A 25719-nucleotide genomic window follows, 5' to 3' on the forward strand; every position below is an offset into this window, starting at 1 on the left:
AAGCCATAAACCTGCAGAAGAGGATTTTAAGATTTGTGAGGCTGTTGACTAGATCTCCGGGCTCACTTTCTTCCTTAGCAGCAACAGAGAATTCAGGTTTGTCAGAGGATACAGGTCATGGCCACTCCAGAATCTCTACTGAGGACAGGCTTAGGGGACTTGATTCTAACCATGGGAAGGGAGAGAGTCTAGGGCACTTACCTTGCAGCTAAAGGCTTGCGGGTCAGGATCGTTGGGCTTGAGTCCCGGCCCTGGCCCGGCAAGCTGTGAAGTCTGGAGGTGCAGACTCCCCTTGCCAGGCCTCAGTTTCCTTATCCCACTGTCCAGGCTAAGGTTTCCTCTAGTTTGAATTATTCTATGAGACTTGGCCAAACACAGAGGAGAATGAGAGTGGAGGGGAAAATGACAAGGGCTGGCAAATAGAAGAAGGAGGGAAAAGGAGACCAGGCCTGAAATTGAAAGTCTCAGGCTCACAGCCTCGTTTACACACACACACACACACACACACACACACAGCCCAGGCTGGAGAACAGAAGCTGGTTTTCTCCCAGATCACACTCTCTCATCACCTGCTGGCCTGCCTAAGACCCCAGGAATGTAGGGGAGGTGAGATGTTAAAAGGAGAAGGGAAAGGGAGAGAAAGGGGGAAATTAGTTTAAAAAACAAAACAGTGAAACATACAAGCGGCAAAAACAGAAAAGTGAATCATACTGGCATCGGTGAGGACCAAGCAGGCCAACTCATGCAATGCTGGGGAGGGTGAAAACCAAGACAGCCACACAGAGGACAGCTCTGTGGTGTTTAGGGCCATGCAGTGGGCACAAGCGCTGTGACACTTCTAGGTATGCGTCCCAGTGGAAATTCCCTAAGGATACATATGAGGATGTTTGTCTCCGCGCGATACTCAGAGTAAAAGAGGGAGACCACCAAGAAGACTGGGATCTGTCCAGTGCGTGGGTGTCAACTTTGGGCTGAGACTTTTTGCTAACTGAGGGAGCAACTCTGTCCCCACAGCAACTGCATGAAGACTGGTTGATTCTCTACAAGCAGGACACCCGGCTCAATGTCTGAGCTGGCCACCAAGCCCGCCGGGACAGGACTGAGAACAGAGCCAGGTGCCCACCTCCAGGGGTAGCCCTCTCCCCCTAACAGCTCCCAGAGCCTCTCTGTGAGCAGCTGCCTTTTGTGTTTGGTTTGGGCTTGAGATGTTAAACAAATAGTGTTTCTTGACAAACGCAAGCCGGCTGCACTGGGACTGGTAATGCTCTGTAAATCCAGACTAATCCTTCATGTCTCTCCCTACAGAGGCACACCAAGAAACACCTCGGTCCTACCCTGAGTGCCCTGAATCCCATCAACCCGCCCTCGGGGGGCCAGGATCCCTGGGGCAACTGTCCATGTCAGCTCCTCCCGCTGCTCCTGGGTCCCCAGGGCCCCTCCTCCCCCTTCTCAGCACCACTCCCCCACCCTCCCGCCCTAGCCTGATGTTGAGATGGCTCTGGACACCCCTTCCTATAGTGGACCATGAACTCCAGGCCCTACCAACCCACCTAGCCCTGCCAGGGCCACTGGGACAGCTAGAGGAGTGTTTCCAGAGCGCCGTCTGTGCCAGGGGCTGTACCAAGCACTGTGGAGCTTGGAGATGACTCAGGCCAATCAATCCCTGCCCTGCAGAGCTTAGGCCTGGTCCAGCCAGAATTTCATGGCAGGCTCTGGTCCAGGTAGTAATTGATAGCACCAGGATTTGAACCCCAGTTTGTCTGACTAGGGGTCTGCCCCTTCTCCCTCTTCCTCACCACCCCCTGCCCAGTCCTCCAGCCAAACTGGTCAATGAAGAGGGTCTGGAAAGTGAAAGACAGAGAGGGCTCTGGGCCCCTCATCCTTCAGACCACATTCCCAGCCCTTTGAAAGTGAAAGTGTTAATCGCTAAGTCCTGTCCAGATCTTTACGGCCCCATGGACTGTAGCCTACCAGGCTCCTCTGTCCATAGAACTCTCCAGGCAAGAGGGGGTTGCCATTTCCTTCTCTACCTTTTAGAATGAGCATTGCTGATCACAGGGCTTGACCTGTCAGTGTCATAGAAGGTCAGAGTGGGAAAAGACTTCTCAAGATAGTCAACACTTTCATCCTATAGAAAAGGAAACTGAGGCAGAGAAAGACAAAGTGACTCTCGAGTCTGCTGGCTAGTTGGTAGTAGGTGGCATCACTGGGACCAAGCTCTTGGACCTGGGTTCCCAGTTCAGCCCCCTCCCCACATGCTTCCTGGGGCCTTCAGACTCTCAAATTTATCTTTATCCTCTTCCTCTAAGCCAGGCAGGGCTCGCTCCAGCCTTTGAAATATCAGTCCGGAAAGAGTCACAGAAGCAGATTGCCCAGGCTTTTCTGCCCATAGACTCTGCAGTCTGTGTCCCTGGCCTCACTGCCAGTCTCTATCCCAGCAGGCAAGGATGCTTTAAGCCCTTCACTTCGTACTGATTCCACATGTGGGGAGACTCTGATGTGCAAAGCACGGTGCTCCCATTCTGGGAGTTGTAGTGTGAGTACAAGAAGATAATGAGCCAGGGATGAAGACAATGTCTACTGAGTTGAAGCTTATGTAGGGTCCTGTGAAAGCACACAGGAGCTAGTGGTTCTGATTGGAGGCAACTGGGGAATGCTTTGTCGAGGGTATGGCCTTTGAGGTGGGTCATGAAATCTGAATAGGAGTTCAACAGATAGAAAATAGAGGGGATGAGGAGGTACCAGCATCCCAGCTGATCGGAGCCACGTGAACCAAGAGTGAAGCATGTAAGTATTTGGAAATGGAGGACCTCTCTGGTGGTCCAGTGGTTAAGAATCCGCCTTCCAACGCAGGGGATGCAGGTTTGATCCCTGGCCAGGGGCCTTAAGTCCCACACGCCATGGGGCAACTATACCCACACACTGCAACGATTGAGCCTGAACACCTCAACTAGAGAGAAACCTGTATACCACAACGAAGAGCCTGTGTGCTACAACTAAGACATAACACGGCCAAAATATAAATAAATGCTACACTTTAAAAAATAATACGGTGACGCTCCCTTTTTGAAAAAGAAAAACATCCTTGGATATGCCTAGAGCTTAGAGGAATGGGGTAGAATATAAACCTGGAAAATAAGCACAAGGAACTCTACTCAATACTCTGTAAGGGCCTATAACAGAAAAGAATATAAAAGAGGTGGTTATATGTAATATGTATTACTGATTCACTTTGCTGTGAAAACCTGCAAACTGTCACATTATAAATCAAATATAACCCAATTTTTTTTAAAAAAAGAAAATAGTATGTGTGTGATGTTTAGTATATAATAATACGCAGCAACTAATGATAACTAAATTTTGTAACATTCATCCTAACTCTGACTGTCCTTTTCCTCACAAAGCAAAGTCTTAAAAGCAGCAGCTATACCTTCTTTTCATCTGATTCTTGGAAGAACTAGGGAAGCAGAAGCAGGCCAGGAAGGTCATGGGACGTTATAAATGAAGGGAACAGACATGCCCTGATCCAAACCCCTCCATTTATGGCTGTGCAAACAGACGCCCTGGGAGGAGTGACGGGCCCACAAGTAAGCAGGTGGCAGAGCCAGGACCCCAGCCCAGGTCTCTCAGCTCTCCACCCTGTGTTCTCTGTACTGGATGGGATTTCAGAAAATCCTTGTACAGAAGACTGACCAGTATAAATTTAAAGGATATTTAAAAAATCTCTCTTGCTGGCCCAAAGATCCTCCACCGGAGTCACCAATGGATTGAAAAAAAAATGCAAGAAAGTGGAGAAGCCATAGCTGAGCAGTTTTTATCCTTTGCAACAGACTGGATTGACAGAGGTGATTTCTGACACTTGGCCTTCGGCAGAGGGTGGCACAAACTCGTCAGGGGGTTGGAGGTATAGGCAGATCAGTCCTGGGAGTCCTGGACAGAAGGGAACTGGATAGGCATGGAGGCCTTAGGCCCAATTGCACCCAGTTCGAGGGTTGGCTGATGGGACTCCTGCCTGTAGGTCCTGGGAGGTTACTCAGAAACCTCAACTGGTTCCCCCTCCTTAAAAGAGGGAAGGGAAGAAGGACAGGAGGAGGAGACCTAGGCTGCCCTCCTGGGCTCCAGGGTCACTGGGCTCCTCTGTTGGCAGAGGTCCTATCTCAAGCATAATGGGGGATAGTGGGAAAAACCCCAGCCATGGCACAGGAGTCCTGGACCCCATGTAACCTCAGTTTCCTCATCTGTAACATGAGAAGGTTGGGCTAGATGATCTCTAATGGTCTTTCTGGTTCTGAAGTACTGTGAGAACAAGTTTCATCATAATTAATAATAAATGCCTTGCCCCTAAAGAGAGCTTTTTCCCTTTTCCAAAGCTCTTCCCCTATAATATCACCTTTCATCTGCACAGCAGTCTGGCCTGGCAGCCAGAGGTGAACAGACCCTGGACACGTAGCCTTTCACACTGAAAACCAGACCTGGTGAACCACTTGCTCCTCTAGACTGGCTTAGGGGGAACTGGCTTCTGGGGTGGTTAGTTAGGTAGAACCTAACTTGTGCCTCCACCCCTGGAAAGCCAGGAAAAGCAGTGCTTTTCTTCCAAAGAGCCAGAAGATGCCAAGAGGGAAAATCTGCAGTAAGATGAGTTCAGGGCCAAAGGGGCAGGACCAGAAAGTTTGTGGCAGATCAAAGAACCTGATGCAACCCAAAGAACTTTGAGGGGAGGAGGAGGGGACAAAGTCCAGTCAACAGGGCCCTCCTACCAGGCTCTGGTCAGAGACCCGAGTCTTTGGGGAGAAGTTATATAGCCTCATACTGTCTGATTTGCATGAATGCCAGCCTCTTTGATCCTTTACAACAATCTGTTCAAGAGCTAGTATAAGTAGCTATCCCATTTACAGTGGGGGGAAAAATGAGGCTCAAAGAGTTATGGAGAAGAACATGGGTTTGGGAGGCAGAGAGAAGGCTCTTCCCAGCTGCATGCCCTTGGGGGATTCTCTGCACTGCCTTTGGCCTCAATTTCCTCATCTATAAAATGGACATAACTATTCCTTCCTTTCAGGATTTGTGGTAAAAACTAGAGATAGTGAATGTAACAAGCTTCATCTGATACACAGCAGATGCTTGATACATACTTGTTGAATGAGCAGAGGAAGGAAGGGATAGGTTGGTGGCCCTCCTGGGAGAAGCAGTGTAGTGAGTGACCCACAGTGACAGTCAGCCCAGGATGTGGGTTGATGGCACTCCCACTTCTGGCTGGCTGCCTCCTGAGCCCACCCTCAGTCAGGGGCCCTGGGGCCTCTCCCATGTCTCTTCTCGTGGCCCATGCCAGGGTCCTGTGAAAGACTTTTTGACCCTTCTTGGCAGCGGAATTCGCATTCCAATCATTCTGCTCACTCAGCCCATCCAAGTCTGGAGTTGTCTGGAGCTAAGCAGGCTTGGGATCATCTGCTGTGACACCTCATCGAGGAGATAAGGAAGCGAGACTCTGAGAGGGGCAGCGACGCCTCGCCTGGGTCCCACAGCCTGCACTCTTCACCGCCACTGCACCATGTTGACAAATGAAGACTTCAAGGCATAAGGAGGAGGTCTCTCGGTTCCTCCTCCAGGTGGTCAGGGAGCCTTCTACTCTGGGCCCCCCACCTGTCCTATTCCAGCTAGATCCCAGTTCTGTGGGGATGCCCCATGGTGGTATCCAGTGCCATCCCTGGCAGCCCCCCCGGTCAGCTGGTGCAGGACAGAGGCTTTAGATGTCAAGCCTGTCCCTGATGGCCCCTGGGGAATGGAACAGGGCACCTGGGACTGGGTGCCACTGTCCCAGGCTACCAGCCTGTGCTTCCTCATCCAGTTCCAGGCTCTGTGCTGACCCGGGAAGGGACACATTTCACGAGAACAGGGCTTTCCCTTGGGTGTTGGCCCATGCGTGCCCTGGTCCACAGCTGTGCCCTCCTGTTTCTAAGACAGCCAGCAGCTTGGCACAGGGGAGGGCCTGTGGCCTGGGAGGCGGGAAAGCTTGGCTGAGTCCTAGTGCTGACGCCAACTCACCGTGTGCCCTCGCACGTCACTGGACCTCTCTGTTTCCTCATCCACATAGTGGAGGGCAGCACCGCAAGGCCCAGGGTCCAGTCCAGCTATTCCCTGTTGTGACTTTGGTGGAGGGATGGGACTGGGGTGGGGTCGGGGCTTGATCTACCCGATTCCTTTCCGCTTCCCTCGCTTTTCCTTTTCTGTGGCATCAGTGTCTCTCCAGCTGTCCAGGTCTCTGTCTCCCATTTGTCGCTCTGTCCGTTTCCATCTTTCCCTCTGTACCTCTCTTCTTTCCCTCTGTACCTCTCTCAGTCTGTGTTTTTCTGCCTGCCTCCTCTTTTTCTGTGTCTGTGAGTCTCCCTCTGGTTTTATCTGCTTGTCCGTCACACCCCCCTCCGCCTCTTTTTCCTCTCTCTCTTCCTCTGTAGTTACATGCGTTTGTCTGTCTACTTATCTTTCTCTGGGTCTCTTCCCTCTCGCCCGCGCGCTCTCTCTCTCTGTCCTGCCGGGTCTCTCCAGGGCTCTCCCGCTCGCTCCCCCTCCCCTCCCCCTCCGCCAGCCCCCCTCCTCCCTCCCTCGGCGCGTCTCCCCAGTCCTTATTTGGCTGGGCGGGAGGGCTGGCGGGAGGAGGCGGCCTGCGGGCGGGGGGCGGGGGGCGGGAGCGGGGCCGGGCGGAGGAGGGCGGTGGGTGGTGCTGAAGGGACAGCTCCGCGGCGGCAGCGGCGGCGTTGGCGGCGGCGGCCCCGGGGCGCGCGGAGTGGGTGCCCGGCGCGCGGAGCGGCGAGCGCAGCCATGCCCCAGGCCGCCTCCGGGGCAGCAGCAGCGGCGGCCGGGGCCGGGGCGCGGGCCGGGGGCGCCGGGGGGCCGGCGGCGGCCCGGGCGGGACGATGAAGCGGCAGAACGTGCGCACGCTGGCGCTCATCGTGTGCACCTTCACCTACCTGCTGGTGGGCGCCGCGGTCTTCGACGCGCTCGAGTCGGAGCCGGAGATGATCGAGCGGCAGCGGCTGGAGCTGCGGCAGCAGGAGCTGCGAGCGCGCTACAACCTCAGCCAGGGCGGCTACGAGGAGCTCGAGCGCGTAGTGCTGCGCCTCAAGCCGCACAAGGCCGGCGTGCAGTGGCGCTTCGCCGGCTCCTTCTACTTCGCCATCACCGTCATCACCACCATCGGTAACTACTCGCCGGGCGGGGGGCGGGGACCAGGGGGCTGGGCGCCAGGTTCTGGGGGAGTCCGGAGCCGACTGGGGCTGGGGGATTCCCCCCGAGAGGGTCTAGGCGCAGAACCCCGCGCTCTCAGAAACCCGAGTTCAGCCTGGCGTGTCTGCTCCGCGGGGACAGGGCTCGGGGGAGGCGTCGAATCCTGGCTCCGGACTTGACTCTCCGTCAGGGCCAGCCCTAACTTGTCCCTGCCAGGCTGCGAGAGGGCCCCAGGGGACTCTGAAGTGTGTGAGAGGGGCAGGAACGGCCAGCGAAGGCTGAGGAGGAGGGGTGTGGCCGAGTCGGGCCCTGGAGCAGGACGCCGAGTGTGAGTGGTGGGGAGCGCAGGGCTCCACCGTGTTTCTGTACATGGGCTCTCGGACCCCCGTGTGTCCACACCGGCTGGGGCTCTAGAGAGACGTGCGTGGGCAGGTACTTGGCACTCCGAGGCACAGCGGGCCACTCGGGTGTCTGAAATACTCCATAACTGTGGCTGTGAGTACTGCTTGGTGTGTGTGTGTGTGTGTGTGTGTGTGTGTGTGTGTGTGTGTGTGTGTGTGTGTGTGTGTGTGTGTGTGTGTGTGTGTGTCCAAGCGTGTGTGTGCCCAGCTCCAGGAGTTTAGGCTTTGCCAGCCAGTGCCTTTAATTTTCTTAGGGCAACAGAACTGGTGCTGGAAGCCAGATCCAGCCCTGTCTGCCTTCTTTACTGCTGTCCCAGGAAAACAGTCACCTCATAGGAATGGCCCCAGTTCCCTTCCTCCAGCCAGGGCAGACCATGGTGTAAGAGGCCACACACACTCAGACTCTCTCACAATATAGGCATAGGTGCATACACAGGTACACACACAAGCACACAGTGGATATCCAGGAAAGAATCTCCAGCGAGGCCCTTGATGTGCTGTTCAAGTGTTCAAACAGGAATGAACACCGTGTCCACCACCAAGACTACAATTCCAGCTCAGCTCTATCACTTTTCCCACTGTATGACCTTGGGCAGGTCCCTTCCCCTGCCTGAGTCTCAAGTTCACCTCCAGACAACGAGAGGTTGGCTGAAATGATCTCAAGGACTCCACCCAGCCCATCTTCCCCCAGAGCTCACTGGGATGCTTCCAGGAGCTGTTTCCTCCGTCTTTCCCATTCCTGCTTCCCTCCCTGGTACCCCTCCTAACCTTGGCTGAGCTCCCAGGGGCTCATTGCCATTTGGCATAGCCTGTAACAAGATGGCAGTGTTTTCCTGGGAGTCAACAGGAGTGGAGAGGGGTAAAAAGCAATACTGGATGCTCTGCCTGCAGTTTGTCCACTGCAGGATTGCCCTGAGATTCTGCTGCTGTCTGGAGACCACAGGGAGCTATGCTACATGGTTTCTGGAAGATGAAGGAAAAGACCCCAGGAGGGGATATGGCCCAAGTGGTGGCACTTCTGCGTCCTGCTGATGCTGGGAATTTGGGGCAGGTTGGTCAGACTCCGGTCTGCCCAAAGAGGAACCTGCTTTCCTGGGAAGGACCAGACTGGGTTTGGTTTGGGGTTTCTTCCCCTCTCCACTCCCGGTCACCTGCCAGGGTTTCAGGAGCACTGAACATCCTTAAATCACCCACTTCTCTCTCCACATATCTCACCCTTGGTGTATGCCTCCATCTTTCTCAGTACCCTCGTCCCCAGCCCCACAGTAACTTCCCACTGACCTCCTTACCTCCAACCTCCTTCTCCCTCAGGGCAGCTCACAAAGACAATGCTACCAGAAAGAATTTCCCCTAAGCACAGCTCTGACCATACTGATTCCCTTCTCAGAAGCCCTCAATGGGCTTCTGCTTCCCCTGCAATCCATAATCCCATGCTCCTTATCCCATATTTTAAAGACTTCATGCCTGACTCCAATTCCTATGTCCAACTTAATTTCTCACTTCTTACTGACATGATCTCTTCACTGCAGCCCAACTGTCCCCTGAGAATACCTGAAGTATGCCTGTATGGTTGTCCTTTTTCTCTGTCTTCTATTTATCTTGTCTAAGCTAACCTTCTAGGTTCAGTTCAAACCCCACCTCCTCCTTGAAGTCTTCCAGATGATCCCAGGCCACTGCTCTAGACGACTGCAGGACTTGCTGTCAGGAAGACCTGAGTGACACAGTGTAGGCTGCTTTGCATGGCTATTTACATTTCAGGAGGAGTATTTGTATCTTTAACCACAGGAGGTGTAATTAACCTCCATGTTGGTAGGGCCCTGTGGCTCCCATCTCTTTGCTCCTAGTGTCAGCACAGTAGCCAGAATACACAGGAGCACTCACAGAACGCTATTGATGGGTTTAAGGTGTGCAGACATGAGAGGGCATCATCCTTCCTCCTCTCCCATTCCTGCCATTCCCCAAAGTGCTTGTAGTCCTCACCAAGAAAGATGCTAAAAGCTGGGGGCAGAGGCAGACAGTGTGGTTGTGGTGATTATTTATTTATAAGGTGCTTGGCAAGAGGAGAGAGCATCAAAGCACAACCTTAATTCTGTGGGGGTCCCAGACTGTCACTGCCCACTCTGCCCCACCCAACCATTCCTGGCTTTTTGTCACCTCTCACTCTGGCTATGCCACCTGGCTGGACGCTGTCCATATGGGCTCAGGTCTAAGAAAATTCTCTCTGGGCTATGGTTGGATGGTTGGAAAGGGCCCTACATTAGACTGATCTTGACTCAAAACCCAAAGGCTCAGTCTGTGTCCACCTGACCGCTTTGGGGACCCAAATAGGTCTCCTGGGGGACCAGGAATCCTACTGGGATAGAATGATGACAAAATTTCCCATTCATTCATTGCCTTAGTGTTCACAATGTGCTTTCATCTCATCTCTTAAGTCTCAGCCTTCATAGCTCAGGGAAGTTGCCAGGGCAGGTATTGTTAGATCCCTTGTACAGATGAAGGCATGGAGGCTCAGGAAGGGGAAAGGACTTCCCCAAAGTCACGCAGCTGGTGAGCAGTGGAGTTAGAGCAAGAAGCTAGGACTTCTGACTCGAAGCCCAGTGTTCCTTCCCCTGCCAGTTTCTTGGCTGCTTTCTCTGCCTCCATATGCCGTGAAACCCAGATCCAGCTGGGACTGGCATGGCCAAGACGTGCTTAGTGATGCCAGCTCGTAGGGTGGTCATGAGCAGCCCTGATTGGTTGAAGGTCAGCAGGGTCTGAGTTAGTCATTCACCTCGTTAGTCACAGTCTCCTCTGACTGCAAGGATTCCTCCAGCTCCTTCATCCCTAGTCTCCCAGACAGGAAACCCTTCTTTTGTTGGGCCCTAAGTTCATCAAATGCAAACGGAAACACTTTTCTGGGAAAGCTTAACCTCTCTAGCTGTTGAGTCATTAGACTCCTCCGGGGCCCCAGCCTCATCTATTCATAGCCCAGAGGCTGTCAGAGCAGAAAGGGACCTTGAGATCAGCTGGTGCCACACCCTTTTCTTAGAAGAAACCAAAGAGGTGATGGGAGTGGGGTAGCCAAAACTGACTCCCAGGCCCCCACTCCTCCCACTTGCGCAGACTCCTTCTTTATCAATATTATTATTATTATTATTTACAGCAGCAACAGCAACAATAATAATGGCAGCCACCACTTATTAACTACTCTTTGGCAAGCTTCAGTCGTGTCCAACTCTTTGTGACCCTATGGACTATAGCCCATCAGGCTCCCCTGTCCATGGGATTCTCCAAACAAGAATACCAGAGTGGGTTGCCATGCCCTCCTCGAGGGGATCTCCCCCACCTGTGGATCAAACCCATGTCCCTTGTGTCTCCTGGATTGGCAGATGGGTTCTTTTACCACTAGCACCATCTGGGAAGCCTCACTCTGCCTCTTTATTTATTTATTTATCATTATTAACAGCAGCAACAGCAACATTAACAATGGCAGCCACCACTTAATAACTCCTCTTTGGCAAGCTGTATACATTTCACTGGAGAAGGAAATGGCAACCCACCCCAGTATTCTTGCCTGGAAAATCCCATGGACAGAGGAGCCTGGTGGGCTGCAGTCCATGGGGTCGCAAAGACACGACTGAGCAACTAACACACATATATTTCGTTTGCAGTCCCTCATTCAATTCTTTCACCAGCCCTTCAGGATGAGCATTATTATCCCCATTTCTCAGCAAAGGAGCCTAAGGCTCTGAGTGTCAGTGACTCACCATGGCCTTGTGACTTGAATGTATGAATTTAGTGGAGCCTTTCTGATTCCCATGCCCTTGGATTTTTTGCCAATTTTTTCTCTGTTTCAAGAACCCAGCCCAGACCTTGTATCTTGGGGATGCTAAGTAGCCAAGATTTGTCTTTTCCCCCTGGCAAAATCTCCCCAGAAGGAGAGGGCCTCTTGCTCCAGTATGCTACAGCCAGCCTCTGCTCCCTGTCGCCGGAATCCCTGACCAACCCAGACCACATGCTACAGCTGTGTGTACAGGCCCTCCTGGAGGCTGCCATGGGCTCACAGGCACCCGTTCTCCCACTGCAGGTAACTGGAATCCTTGTGGCTCTAAGACAAGAGACCAGGTGATTGATTAGCTAGTGAAGGTGGGATGGAAAACCTGTTCTCCTTTCTCCCCAGCTTCCAACCTGTTCTCAGCAAGACACAGGCTCCCAAGGCTCACCACATGGCCTGGGAATCCTTAGATTGTGAATTCAAGCAGGGAGCTCATGAGGGAACCTGTACTTCTTACACCTTTCCAAGAAGGAAGAAAATACAGAAGTGACCTACCACCCTCTAAAATCCCAGAGTCCTCAATAAAAGTGTGAAAGGAGACTTTAGCAGTCATCCAAACACCCACAGAGATGAGTGACTTGCCCAAATTCACATAGCAAGTTGCAGATACAACACTTTGGATGCCCAGACTAAAGATCTCTGTATCACCTCAGCCTGTTTTCCTCATGAGCCCCTGCATCATTCTGTCTGCTTCTCACTTGGCTATTCCCAACCTCTCTTGACTTACCATGGGGATGGAGAGCCAGCTCAGCCTGAAACAGTTCTGCTGTCCACTGTCAGTCAGTACTTCCGTCCTCTCTGCCCATAGACCACCCCCGCCCCCTGCTTCGATTGCACAGCCTTTCCTGGGGGTTGGTGTAGGAACATGGATGCTGTCTTAGAAGCCTGGGTGCTTGGGTTCATCTCTCAACCCCCATCCCCACTTACCACCTCCATCCCCTGCTACTAGCTGCGTGACTTTGGACAAGTTACTTAGTCTCTCTGAACTTGTTTTGTCATTTACAAAACAGGAGAATAATATCTGCCTCCTAGGATTAAATGGGCTAATGTAAAGGAAGAGCCCATATACTTAATAAACAGTATCTACAGTTATAAATGTTATTAATATTACTGTTTGTGTATTATCCCCTTTCCTACAGAAGGGAACGGCTCTGTTTCCTAAGGATTACTATGACCACAGCTACCCCTACTTCTTCCTAACAAGTGGGGACAGTGGGACTGGGGACCAGAGCCTGCCACATCCTTCCCTTCATCTTCCTAATCCCACTCCCCCATCCCAGCTTCCCAGGTCCTTGCTCATGCCTGGAGTCTGCCTGATATCCAGGCTCAGGGGCCATGCTCCTTTCTATAAGCAGGCAGACTCTGCAGCAAACCAGTCAGGGAGAGTGAAGAGGAGACCCCATCCTAGACTGAAACAAGGAGACAAAAGTTCCAGTTCCACTAAGCTCAGCTGCTGGTCCCCTCTGGCCATTGGTTTCTTCATCCACAAAGTGGGTATATTTGATCAGAGGTCCTTCTGGCCATCATACCTCCTGCCTGCAGTCCAGTTCCCACACATCCTGATTGGAGGCCAGAGACATGGAGGGCGTGCGGGCAAGAATGGGACAGAAATAGAAGACACATGCCTGGCCATAGTGTGGACAGGACACACACAATAAGTATTTTCAAAGAAAACATAAACAAGCACAGATGAATGTAGTGCAAATCACCACCATAAACAGCTTTCAGCTGGCAGCACAAACGGTAAATCTGTGAGTTGATTTTGTAATAAAAAAAAATGTAAAAACGATTTCCCTGCCGTCAGCCAGCAGCCAGGGAAGAGACCCAGCTCTGACTGAGATGGTGTTGGGTTTAGGCAACCTCAGCAGAGACCCAAGATGGGCACTCTCTCCCTCCCGTTCCATCCCCACCTGGATGCAGGGAACTGACCTGTTTCTGTAACATGTCAGGTACTCTCCAAGGCATTTCTCACCACCTCCATCCCCACAACTACCCTGGTAGGACAAGCCTTATCCTTCTATTATGGTCAAGGAAAGCTTGGAGAGGTTCAAAAATTGGCCCAGGATTGTACAAATATAAAATGACAGTAACAGGGCTTACACACCCAGGGCTCTATCTTTTCATGGAATTGTGCAGCCGCCTGCTCCCCATGGAGCCTCTGCCTTCCTCTCTGTATGAACCTCACAAATGGTGGAGGGTGGGTACCAGGGTCACATAGGGCATTCAGCTGTGACCTCAGCTTCAGGATATCATGACCTCAGGACTGAGCATTTAGCCAAGAGAGAAATCAGAATGTTAGCTCTCTCATTTAACAGTGTGGAAACTAAACTTCTGATTGGAGGAGAAGGGAGCCCTGTTTCCTGACACCTCTTTCCATGTTGTTCACCCCCTCTTCACCTCCCAGGCTCAGAGAGAACAAAGCAGGCTGCCAACTGGCCTGTCCTGCTTGCCTGGGGCCCCCTTCTGACTCCCCTGTTAGCCTCTGGTCCTCAGAGAGTACATGACAAATGTCTTTTGTGGCTGTTGAAAGAGTTGTCACTGGCCCAGCTGATGTGGCCAGCTCCCAGTCTGTCTACACTTCCCCGTTGTCCAGAAACTGCCCATACTCAGGCAGCTCCCAGGTGGCTCAGGAGGCCTGCCCCTCACCTGGAGCCACCCCATGCTGCTACTGCTGCAGGCACGCCTTCACTGTCCCATTTCCAGAGCTGGCCCATGCCCCTTGGGATTCCTACCAAGCAGGGCCAACACCCCAAGCTTCCCCTTCACCAGAGTGGCTCCTTACCACCCCTGCTTCCCACTCTCACCTCCTCCAGTGACACACAAGGATGCCTTCATGAGGGGAGCGTGTGGATGTGGGAAATACAAGGCAGGAGCCTGGCCTGGGAGCTAGAAACTAAGTTCTTTCTCTCTCTTTAGACAAATTCTTCTCTCCCTCTCTCTCTCTCTCCCTGCTACCCTCCTACTCATGGGAGACACAGGCATGACCCTGGTGGGCCTCGGTCTCCCCACCTGTAAAGAACAACTGTTCCCCAGGGGGAACTGGAGAAGGTTCGCTCATCAATTCAGAATTATCTGGGTTAATACTTCCCCAATGGTCTTCTTTGATAACTGGGTTGACCTTGTTTAAATGCAGATTCTGAGCCAATAGGTCTGGAGTGGGGCTGAGCGTCTACAATTCTCACAAGGCCCCCAAAGGACTGCTGATGCTCTTGACCCACAGTCTATGCTTTGAGCAGCAAGGATCTAAATAACCTGGAGACCTGACTTCTGAGGATAGACATGAGTTAGGGACTGTGGTTTTAAGAACAAGGTTGTGTAGGGCTGGAAAAATCCTTAGGAATCTGAGCCTGGAATGTCAGAGTCAATGGTCTCAGAGCTGGTAGACTCTCCTCTGAGGCTGGGGCAGGGCTATGATTCACCCCAGAAGCAGCTTCAGGGTCACCTGTAGCAGTCAGGGATCAGTAAGAGAAACACAAGCAACAGGGATTATATATTAAGAGATGGATTGCAAGCAATTGGATTACACAGTGGTAGTTGCGGGCTAGGCGAGTGAAATCCATACAGCAGGACATTGGAAGGACAGGCTGGAACTCCATCGAGCTTGGGCTGAAGCTACTGTTCACAGGCAGAGTTTCTTCTTCTTCAGGAAAGTCTTGGCTCACCTTTTATGGAATTTCAACTGATTGATTCAGGTCTACCCAGTAGTCTAGGATAATCTCCCTTAAGTCAACTGATTATGGACTTTAATCACATCTACAAAATGCCTTCAGAGCAACCTCTGGATCAGTACTTGATTGAAAAGCTCAGAACCTTAGCCAAGTTGACTCATCAGAAAGATCATCATATACCTCCCATTTATCACTCTGGGAGCTGCAGTTAGTGACTTTTAAGGTTCTTGCCAACTCTGAGATGCTTTGATTCTTGATCTTCAAAGGGGCAGCCTGGAGACTTAGAGAACCCAAAGTGGGACTCATCATGTCCTTGGGACTCCTAGACCCTCTGGGTCACCTTCCAAACAGTACTGACTTTAGCCTTCATTTTAGGTTTGCCAAACTTCATTTTTAGTTTACCAAAAATTGTTGAGATCTCCTGAGGTCTTCTATCAGACACTATACCAGGCACCAAGAGAATAGAAAGGCTTCCCTGGTGGTTCAGACAGTAAATAATCCACCTGCAATGCAGGAGACCTGGGTTTGATCCCTGGATCAGGAAAGATCCCCTGGAGAAGGGAATGGCTACCTACTCCAATATTCTTGCCTGGAGAATTCCATGGACTGAGGAGCCTGGCAGGCTACAGTCCATGGGATCGCAAAGAGTCGGACATGACTGAGCTACTAAGTACACAGCACAAGAGAATAGAAAACTAGATCCAGGTCCTTCTCCAAGGAGCCCTTGGTCCAGTGGAATTCTGAAACCATAAGCTGAATGGTTATATATGGGGATCTTCTTGGTCCAGGGATCAAACCTGTATCTCCCGCATTGGCAGGCAGATTTGTTATCACTGAGCCATCATAGAAGCTCAAATCCTAGTGGAGGGACTCAGAATAAGAACCTGAGAAGGCTTCCTGGAGCAGGTAGTACTTAAAGAAGGCTTAAATGAAGAATGAGAACTCTAGTAGGTGAAGATTGTCAGTGAGAGATTTCCAGGGTAAGGGAGAAGCATGAGACAGGCTAGGATCATACGCGTGCCCTCAGGGAGGTGTAGGGAAGCAGTCTTAGAGGGGGCTGAGTTCTAGACTCTTGCAGGTGGACTTGATTTGGCAGGCACTGGAGGAGAGACCCCAAGCTGTGTTCTCCCCCTGGATCCTGACCAGGGATCAGGATGGGATGCCCCCATGACCCTAACTGAACCACCAGGTACCTCCATCATGCCAGTTGAACCAGTGGGTCACCTCAATTGAACTAGTTGAACCAGAGGGTAATGGCAACCTGAATCCTGATTGTCTGACTTCAGCCCCACCCTGGTCACCCAGCAGACCTCAGCCAGCCCCCATGAAGTACTTTTACTTCCTCCCCTCTCCACACTTCCTTTTCTGGGGCATAAGTCCACTCTGGAGCCTAGGACAAACCCAGGCTTATGGATGGTGTTCAGGGGACAGCACTGAGCTGAAGGAGATAATACTGTCACCCACCACTGTGTGGACACTTTCCACAGAGACCACCTCGGGGCCCTGTTCCCGGACCCCTTCATCTCTGCTCGAGGCTCCATGGTTTGGCACGGACTCATTGTCCCTCTTCAGGAATGCGCAGGGCCTCTCCTGACCACAGCTCCAGTGCAGAAATAACCATCTAAGAAACATCCGGAGAGGCGCATTCCAGCCCGCTGGCCATAGGACTGTCTGGGGGCTCTCTCCGGAGACCTGAACTGTCAGGCCCTGGTGAAACAGCTCAGAGAGAGTGACCCCAGGCCTCACAGAGTGGTCTTATTTCTGTGCATTGAACAGGATGGAAACCTGAGATTAGACATGAGCATAGACTGGTGGTTCTTAAGAATAGCCAGTGAGTGAGCCAGAGGCCTGGCTGGGGGTAACTCAGGCAATCCACCTACTCCCCTCCGTTTGCAGAGGGAGGGCAGGGCAGATGGACCCTGTGAGCTGAGTAGGAAGCCTGTCCCCGGAAAAGTAGTTGTTTAGAGTCAGAGCAATGGGCGTCCAGGCCCTGCTCCCAGGAGAGAAATCATTAGGCCTAAGCTAAGCTCAGAAGGCTGGTAGTTTTAAAAACTCCCCTGGTGAGGGGAATCTGAAGCCAGGTTTGGGAAGCATGGGAGAGAAGAGAGCTTATTTGAATCAGCATTCTGTACTCGGAAGACTGGGCCACTTGCCAGCCACAGCTAGCATTTTCTTTCTGGATTTCCTTGGTACTTGAGAAACAGTCAAGGGGCAGCTGAGGAAGAATCTTTGGAGTTCACAATCTTTGGAGTTCCTGGGGTAAGCCAGGTGGCAGGATGGCCCCAGGAGAAGGATGTGTCCCACTACCCCCAGAGGAGAAGGGGACTGTCTCAGCGGGAGTCCTGGGACAGGAAGCGGCTCCTCCATGGCTTAGCTCTCAAATGACCCTAGGGAAGGGGGTCAGCTCAGAAGAGCCCCCTCAGCTCTATGAGCATCTTTCACCTGGAACAGATACCATTTGGCCCGGCTGAGCCAGGGTAGGCTCATCTTCAGCATGACCCTTCATCATCGAATTTCTACCAGGAGGGTCAGACATAGAAACACCCCTCCAAGGGCCACCTCCTGGTGGGGCCAGAGAAAGAGAAACCTGGACCCAAACTTAGTGGCAGCCCCCCTTCCCTTGGGTGCTGTGCCCAGCTCTGTGCCCCAGAGTCCTAAGCACTCGTCTTCCCCAAGCACCAAAGAGGCCTTGATGCCCCCCTCTATGCCCCTTAGGATCGTCCACTGAATTCGTGGAGGTGGGCTACATGTCGTTTCTTGGAGCTGTGACTGATGACATTGCAGAGCTGAGCTAAGGAAAGTGGGGGACACAGACCCCTCCACTGTTGCTCTGTTCCTACCTGGCTGTGAGACACACAGCAAGTCACATCCCACCCTGGCCTTGTTTGCAAGGGACTGGGCTGGTGGTGTCCGAGCCCTTATCCTTGGACTGTCTCTACTCCAGTTCAGCCAGGACCTACTCCAGCCTGCACTTCCAGCCCCTCCTGAGATGCTCACTACCCAGGATTATGCTCTTGTCCCCACTTCACCCCGTGATGGCTGAGCCCTGGAGGGACTTCCTCTGGGTCCATTCCCAAGAACAGAGCCTTGTACAGGACCTCCAAGTCACCCCTTTCTGGAAAGAGCATTTCTGACTGTGGCTGCAGCCTTGCTTATCAGCAGAGCAAGTCCACTGCCCCAGCCCCTGGGACAGCTGGAATGCGGGAGCCTCCCACCCAGAAACGGGGGGGCCTGCTAACAGCTGGCAGCTCCCACAGTAGTCAGGGATGGGATGCGGGAGGGAGCAATGATGCTGAGAGCAGGCTGACCTCAGCCAGAACTCTCGGGCAGGAGGGTAGCCAGGAGAGAGGCTGAGACAGTCTTTCCTATCAGGTTGCCCCTGGACCTGAGCTGGTCCTACAGTCCAGGCCCTCAGCTAGCTCAGAGGCTTCCAGGGCCCTAGGAACTAAGGTCCTGCTCACAGACCAACTTTCCACACCCTAACAGGAAAGACCTGTTAGACCTCTGAGCAGCTGGGGTGAGCCCCATGGGTCCTCACAATGGTTTGCTATCTCAAAATATCCATGGAACATTACACGATGACCTGTTATAGAGTATACACAGGCCAACAAGCATCTTCCCCAGCCTTTGGCTGGAATGGGGTCTGGTCAGGGTGCTGATGCCAGCAAGCTCATGCTCCGTAAGGGCTCAACTTGGCAGTGGATGGCATTACCACAATTCCTGGGGTCCCTTGGATTCTTTGAAAATCATCAATTTGGCACAGCCCTTCTCTCTTCCATATGAGAAGACTGAGACCAGAGCAGGGTGCAGGGGGAGAGTCCTGCCCCAGCCACCAGCAGTTCAATATCAGAGCCAGTCCTCAAACCCAGCCCTCCTGACTCTTTCCACTCCCTTGGCACCCTCACAGTCATCCCTCCATTCTCTTTCTTTTTCTGAGCATCCTCCATGTGTTGGGCACCATTCCGGGCACCATTCCAGGCCCCAGGGACTCAGCCCTGGTCCTCATGGTGCCTACATTTCAGAGGAATCAGATGGTCAATAAACTAAATTATGTAGTCACAAAAAATGTCATCTCAATGGTGACAAGTGCCAGGAGTCAGTAAAAGAGGAGAATGAGGTAGAGAGCAATGGAAAGAAGGGATGGACCATCTGGGGAAGCCTTCCAGAGTTTGGTATGTTTGAGGAACAGGAGCATTAATGGCCATGTGGCTGCAGCACATTGTACAAAGAGATGGAGGCATGGGAAGGGCTGGATCCCACAGGGCCCTGGAAACCATGGTCAAGAATTGGATTTTACTCTTAAATGTCACTGGAAAGTTGTAAGCGGAGTTGTGGTGGGATATGACTTAAATTTTTTACCAGTTCCCTCTGGCTGCTGGAGGTCAGCTGGCTGTAGTATAAGAGGGAAGCTGGGAGACCAGTCAGGCTGCAGCTGAGTAACTTTAAAAAGACAGAATGGTGGTGGGTAGGGCTCAGGGGAGATTGAGGAGACTGCAGAGAGAGGTGGATGGAGGGTGTGTTTTCAAGACAGAGTTGGCCTGACCTGTTGATGGATAGGATGTACGCACTGTGGGGAAGGAGGGAGCCAGAGGGCTATGGGAGTTGGGGGAAGGAAGGAAATAATCAACGGTAGTCTTTGACCCGAGCAACTGAGTGAAGTTACCTTTTACTGAGCATTTACAGAGATGGGAAATAAAATCCAGAGAGCAAATGTTTGTTAAAGAGATGAAATTCCAGACTTCTTGTTTTAGACGCAGAGGTTAATTTTGAGATGCTTATTACAAATCCCTGATAGCAGTTAGACAGACAAGTCTACCAGCTCAAGGGAGAGGTCAAAGCTGAGATATAAATTTAGGTCTTATCAGATGGAAATAATATTTAGAGTTGGGCAGCTTGATGAGATCAACTGGGGAGAAGGAAGAATGAGAGAGAAGAGCCCAGCACAGCCCCTTCCTCCAGCACTGGGGGGTAAAGCAAGGAAAAGGGACCTGCCGGGACACTGGAGGGATCCTGGGGAGTGTAGGGTCCCAGGGCCAGGAGGCCTTGTTTCAGGAGAGAGAGAATTGTCAGCTGAGCCCACTACTGCTGGGTGATCAAGTCAAAAGACCACAGAGACAACCAGTGTGTTTGACCATGTGGTGACCACTGGGGACACTGACCATGAAAACATCGTGTAACATTCAACAGCTTGTTCCTGGAACGTGGGAAGGAAAGAGCAGTAGGGGCATCCATTGTATCTGACCAGCCTGAGTTGGAACAGAGGGGCCTGATTCCAGGAGAAGCAGGGAGAGAACAAACAATATCCCAGCTCCACATTTTTAGACCTTTTCATAAATGCTTTACAGAGCTCCTGCAGAGGCCCATGAGGTAGTCATCATTATGTCCATTATGCAAATAAAGCCCAAGGTCCAGCCAGATTATTGGCTCAGGGCACCCAGCCAGAGACCTGTGTCCAGGCCTGTCTGACCTCAAAGCCCCAGCCCATCATGCAGTAGCCCCCACCCCCAACTGCCTCTCTGCCTGCCTCTCCCCTGTTGCTCCTTCCCACCTCCCCTCCCATCCATCCTTGTCCTTTGATCATTTCTGTCAGCTTCCAGCAATCTTGGCTTCTGCCTCCCTCCGCCGGGAAAGCTCTGTTTTTTCTCTTTGATCCCACATGACTGTCCTCTGCTTCAGCCTCTGCTGGGCCCGATGTCCCCTCCTCCCTGTCGCTTCAGGATGTGCCGACAGTGGGGGGGGGGGATCTGCAAGAGTTACCGGGAGCCTTGCGGGAACGGGGCCTGCGAGATGGGAGCCTGGCTCCTGCTTCTCTGACAGCCACTGGGGAAAGAGCCTGGGGGCTCTTTGGGCCTGACTGGGCTGCAGACCAAGCCCCTCTCGGGACTGAGGATCCAGAGATGCGAGTTCAAAGGCCAGAATGCCTGTGGGAGTAGCCAGGAGGGGCCAGCCAGGAGGGCCATGCAGTCTTACCCCCAGTGGGCACAGATGAGTCTCTAAATTCTTCTCGGGGGACCGGTTCAGTGGTTAGTGGAGTTCAGGCGTCCTCAGTCGGGAGATGTAATTGGCAAAAACAGCCCCCTGGCTGCCACCATCACTTGCAGAGATGAAGCGGGGGTGTCAGGAACCTCAGAGTCCCTTTTGGAGCCAGTCTGGTTCCAGTGGGAAGACACGGGTGGGGCCCAGGACTCTCGTTGGAGCTCTCTGCCCAGCCTGGGTGCTCCCCTCCCTCTTCCGCGTCCCCATCCAGGTCGAGATGAGGGAGGCTGCCCAGGAAGCCCAGAGCCACCTCCAGCTCCTACCCTCGGGATTCTGAGGCCCTGTCTGCCCCCCAGCTGCTCTGGGAGGGTGGGGTACCCGGCCCCCACCTGAAAGAAGTAAGCAGAGGGGACCCAACACATGGAACCACGGGGCTCAAGCGTGTTCCCCAAAGCTCTGCCAAGGGGCTACAATAGTAATTAGCTCCTCACACGTCCCCCAGGTTATTTTTAAGTCACGTTCTTCCCTGGTTTATTTTTAAAGTAATGCTGGCACGTGGCTGGCTGGCTGCCCTTCCCAGGTGGTGGTGCCAGTTTGGGCCAGGAGTGAAGCAGGGCAAGATGCACCCCTGCCCCAGGGCTCCCTGCTGAGGGCCCCAGTTAACCAACCCCTCACTGGATGCCAAGGGAGATTTCTGCTGTGCAGAAAGCCTGGGTCCAACTTGGGGCCAGCAGGTGGGCTGGTGTGGAAGGCCCACCCTCCGACACCCAAAACTCCGGTCCTACCTTTGATACACACATTTTGTATTCGTGACCTTGACCAAGTCGGTCTCACCTGCACAAGCCTCAGCTTCCTACTTTCTCAGGGGGGTGAACGATAGTGAGATTTGCATCTCCCTCAGAAAGTAAGTGATCCACTAAAATGTTGCACAAACCTAAGGGAGTACTGCAGTTAAGTCTGCCTGCTAACAGGCTGCCCCCCACAGTCTTGCTAATTCCCTAAAAGCCAAGCCTGCCTCCTCACCTGAGTGACTCCCAGGCTGTGAAAGTCTCCCCTGTTCTCTTCATCCTTCAACCACCACCACCCCCCAAGACCTGCTGTCCACATTTCAGTCTGGCTGAACTCTAATCCAGGCTGCCCAGGGTGAAGGGCAGATGTCAGACTGCTGGTGGCCATTAAAAGGCTTGGGCTGGGGCATCGGCAGTGGGGACTGTGATGAGGGTAGAACTCCCACCACCCCAGCACCCACCCCCTGCACCTCCTCCCTGGAAGCCTTCCCAAGAGCTCAGCTACGGAAAAGCACTGCCAAAAGTTAGCTCCGAAACCCTCTCCTTGGGTTCGGTGCAGCAGCGAGGCTGGAGAAGAATGTCAGGGACATATGGTGGAGGACGCTGAAGGCAGGTTGAAAGTGTGGGCTTCTTTCCCTGTAGCAACGGGGAGTCGTGGAAGGTTTTGAGCAGGGGAGTGACAAGTGCAGAGTGGAGTGTAATCTGGAAGGAGGTGTGAAGAAGATTAGGAAGCTGCGGGGGGATGGCAGTGAGGAACGGCTGCCCAGGTCCAGACTGGAAGGGGTGAGGGCCCTTGCAGCGGCTGTTGGAACAGAAAGAAAGGGTGGGACTTGGAAAAGAGGAACAACCAGGACTCGGTGTTGGGGGAGAATAGGAGGGGAAGGCAAGGTGTTCAGCCTGGTTGACTGAGGAATGTGAACTGTACAGGGAGGCCAACATGGGGGGAAGGATGGGTGCCAGTGGCCAAGCCAGGCTTGGGTGCTTGTAGTTCAGCCAGGTGGCCAGTGGAGACACAGCACGGAGCAGAACTTGGTGGCCTCTCTGGAGCAGAGTCAGAACAGCCCAGGAAGAATCTTGGTCCCTTCTTAAAATCAGGGTGCATGAGAAGGAAGCAGAGGAAGACTTCAAAGTCTTTGCAAAGACTTCCCTTTGCAGCAGGGGAGACTGCAAAGCACCAGTGGGAAGCAGGAGAGTGGGGTTTCTAGAGAGGAAGAGGACTGGCTATCAGGGTTAAGCATGGCCAGAACAGAAGGAAAATGAGGAGGCCAACAGTCAAGACTGCCATGTATGATTGTCCAGGTTGTGCACTGTGCAAAAAAAAAAAAATCCAGTTGAAGGTTGTGGGTTGCTGAAGTCCAGCCTGCTTACCAAGCCATGCACTCTCCCAGGGACTGCATTCACCCCGAGGGGCCTGTTTCTTTTCTAATTGGTCCCAAAGTGCCATGTAGTTAGGGCAGCCCTGCCCACAGAGTACTAGGTCTGGTACTCAGAAAATTCCTGATGCTCTTGGGGATAGTAGTCTTAGTGGGTGAAACAGGGGCATCCTGATGGGTGAGAGGGGAAACCAAGAGGGGCATGGTAGGCCTCCCTTCTTCCCTCCCTATCACTGTCCCTTCCCTTTCTTGAAGACCCAAGGCCAATAGTGAGAAGATAGCAGAGACAATCTAAAAATACCCTCAAATGGAGGGTAAGTCACAGTCAGTAAGCAGAGTCAGTAAGAAAAGTCCAAGGCCAGAGGCAGCGTGCTGTTAGGGGTTCCACCCTGAGAGGGGAGGCCTCACCACCTCTGAAGCGGGAGTTGGAAGAAAAGAGCCAAGCAAAAGGAAAAGCAGTGTGGGGAGAGCCTTGCTCTGCCAAGACCTTGCTGTGTGACCTTGAACGAGTCCCTTACCTTCTTTCTCTGTGGCTCAGTTCCTGCATCTTTAAATAGGAATAATAAGAGTACTACAGAATAGGGATGTTAGAGGATTAAAAGAGGTAACATATATTAGCTCGTTAGAGCAGTGGCACATAGTAAGCACTATATAAAGCTCAGCTAAGACTATTTTGAATTGGGGAGGAGATAGCAGTGACAGAGGCGTTTAATCATTTAAATAAAGTCAAGGGCAGAGAAAGCCAGCTCGCCCAGATTCCATGTGGGAGTGGTGGGGGGACAGAGGAGAAGGCACTGCAGCACTGTAAGCAGAAGCTGGGGAGAGCCGGGTACCGGGGAGAATGCCTGGCTCTGCCCGCCTGCCGCACTAGGCACCACAGAAAGCAAGCTCAGGACCTCCCCGCGTGAACAGGCATCGTCTATTGGGCCGTAGGAGCCAGGAAGTCATTCTCCAATTATACCCTGGCTGGGCTGGGCTCTCATCTGCTTCTGGGCAGCCGTGTAGATGGAAAGATTGCAAGGCAGGTGGAGTGGTGGAGATGATCGAAAAGGCTGGGAACTCAGAGGTCAGAGAAGTGACAAGCCTGGGGTGAGTCAGGCGGCAGGAGGCAGGCTGGGGCTGAGTGTCTGCTTCCGTGTTTCTGTGTAAATGGCAGTGTCCCCAAGGATGGGGACAGCTGTTTGCTGTCGCCCCTGAAGACGGCTGAGAAGCCATGGCCTGAGTCTCACTTCATTCCACCTCAGGAGCATTTCCGATAGGACCAGAGTGGAGTGAGCTGTGTTTCCATGGAGAGTCGTGGAATCTTAGATTCGGGGTCAGGTCTGGGCCTGTGTGGGGGAGGAGCTGTTATTGGTGGCTTCTTTAGATCCCTGAGGATGTGAAGGGACAGCAGGGGTTCAGAGGCCAGATCCCCTGGGGGCACCTCTCGTTTTATTGAAGTGCAGATGTACCTGCTGCCAGGGGCGTGTCCACCCCCATTGTTCCCCTGGTTCTTGTGCTCTCTGCCTTGGATGGTGGACAAGGTCGAGCCAAGATGCCACTCTGGGGGACATGTGGAGTGTTTGAGTGAGTGAGGGTGTGTGTGCACACACATGCGTGTGTAAGTGGTGGAGGTAGGGACACCACGTCTGCAGGCTGGCTCAGAGGGAGAAAAGGTCCTGGCAGCTGCCTCCAGCCTGAAGTCCCTGTTGCCTGGAGTCCCTCTCCTCCAGGCACTGTGCCAACCTACACCATCTGAGCTCCTGAGCCCTGGGGAGTGTGCTGAGACTAAGAAAAACCTCCTTCACATCTCCTGGCATCTGCTCCCCAATTCCCTGCCAGCCCAGAGCTGTCTGGGCCACTAGCCATGACCAGAAAGGAGAGTGGGAAGCAGGTGACAGAGACAGAGACCACGGGGGCCACGCTCGCTCCAAGGCCTCCCTGCCGAACCCAACCCATCCATCCAGGTTGACTTCATGCATCTGCTGGGGATCCACCATGGACACTGAGCAAGGTGGGAGAAGCACCCACCTCCAGGCAAAACCCAACACCTTGTAGAGAGTGGCAGGGGCAGAAAAAGGGGCCGTTCTTCCAACAGGGGCCCGGGGAAGGTGTGCCAGAGAGGGCAGCCCTGGAGCTGTCCTTCCTTGGAGGACAGAAGAGAGGAGGGAGGCAACTCAGGGCAGCCCGACAACCTGAGGAAATGCAGAGGGGACTGGAATTGTTGGGGGACTCAGGACTGAGCAGATCAGGTAGGGAATGCATCAGGTTGTGCACAGCCTACATGCTGGGCCCAGAAATCCCTAGACTGTGCTGTGGGCATCTGGGGAACTAAGGAAAGCTTCCGACTTTAAAAAATAATACTGACAACAGTTCCTACTTTCCGAGACCCTCCGCATGCCAGGCCTTGTACTACAGGTAGCACTAGTGGTAAAGAACCCGCCTGCCGGTGCAGGAGATGTGAGAGACATGGGTTCGATCCCTGGGTTGGGAAGATCCCCT

The 25719-nt window shown here is 52.9% G+C and overlaps 1 protein-coding gene across 1 annotated transcript in view; it reads left to right on the forward strand.

Moving 5' to 3' along the window:
• The first annotated feature begins 6775 nt into the window (after positions 1 to 6775).
• KCNK3 (potassium two pore domain channel subfamily K member 3) overlaps positions 6776 to 25719 on the forward strand; it is a 36727-nt gene continuing 17783 nt past the window's right edge. Inside the window, exon 1 of the mRNA XM_043917756.1 lies at positions 6776 to 7191. Within this exon, the coding sequence (XP_043773691.1) occupies positions 6909 to 7191 (283 nt within the window). The 5' untranslated portion in view covers positions 6776 to 6908. The remainder of the gene's footprint in view (positions 7192 to 25719) is intronic.

Source organism: Cervus elaphus, chromosome 11, assembly GCF_910594005.1.
Source record: "Cervus elaphus chromosome 11, mCerEla1.1, whole genome shotgun sequence".
NCBI lineage: Eukaryota > Metazoa > Chordata > Mammalia > Artiodactyla > Cervidae > Cervus > Cervus elaphus.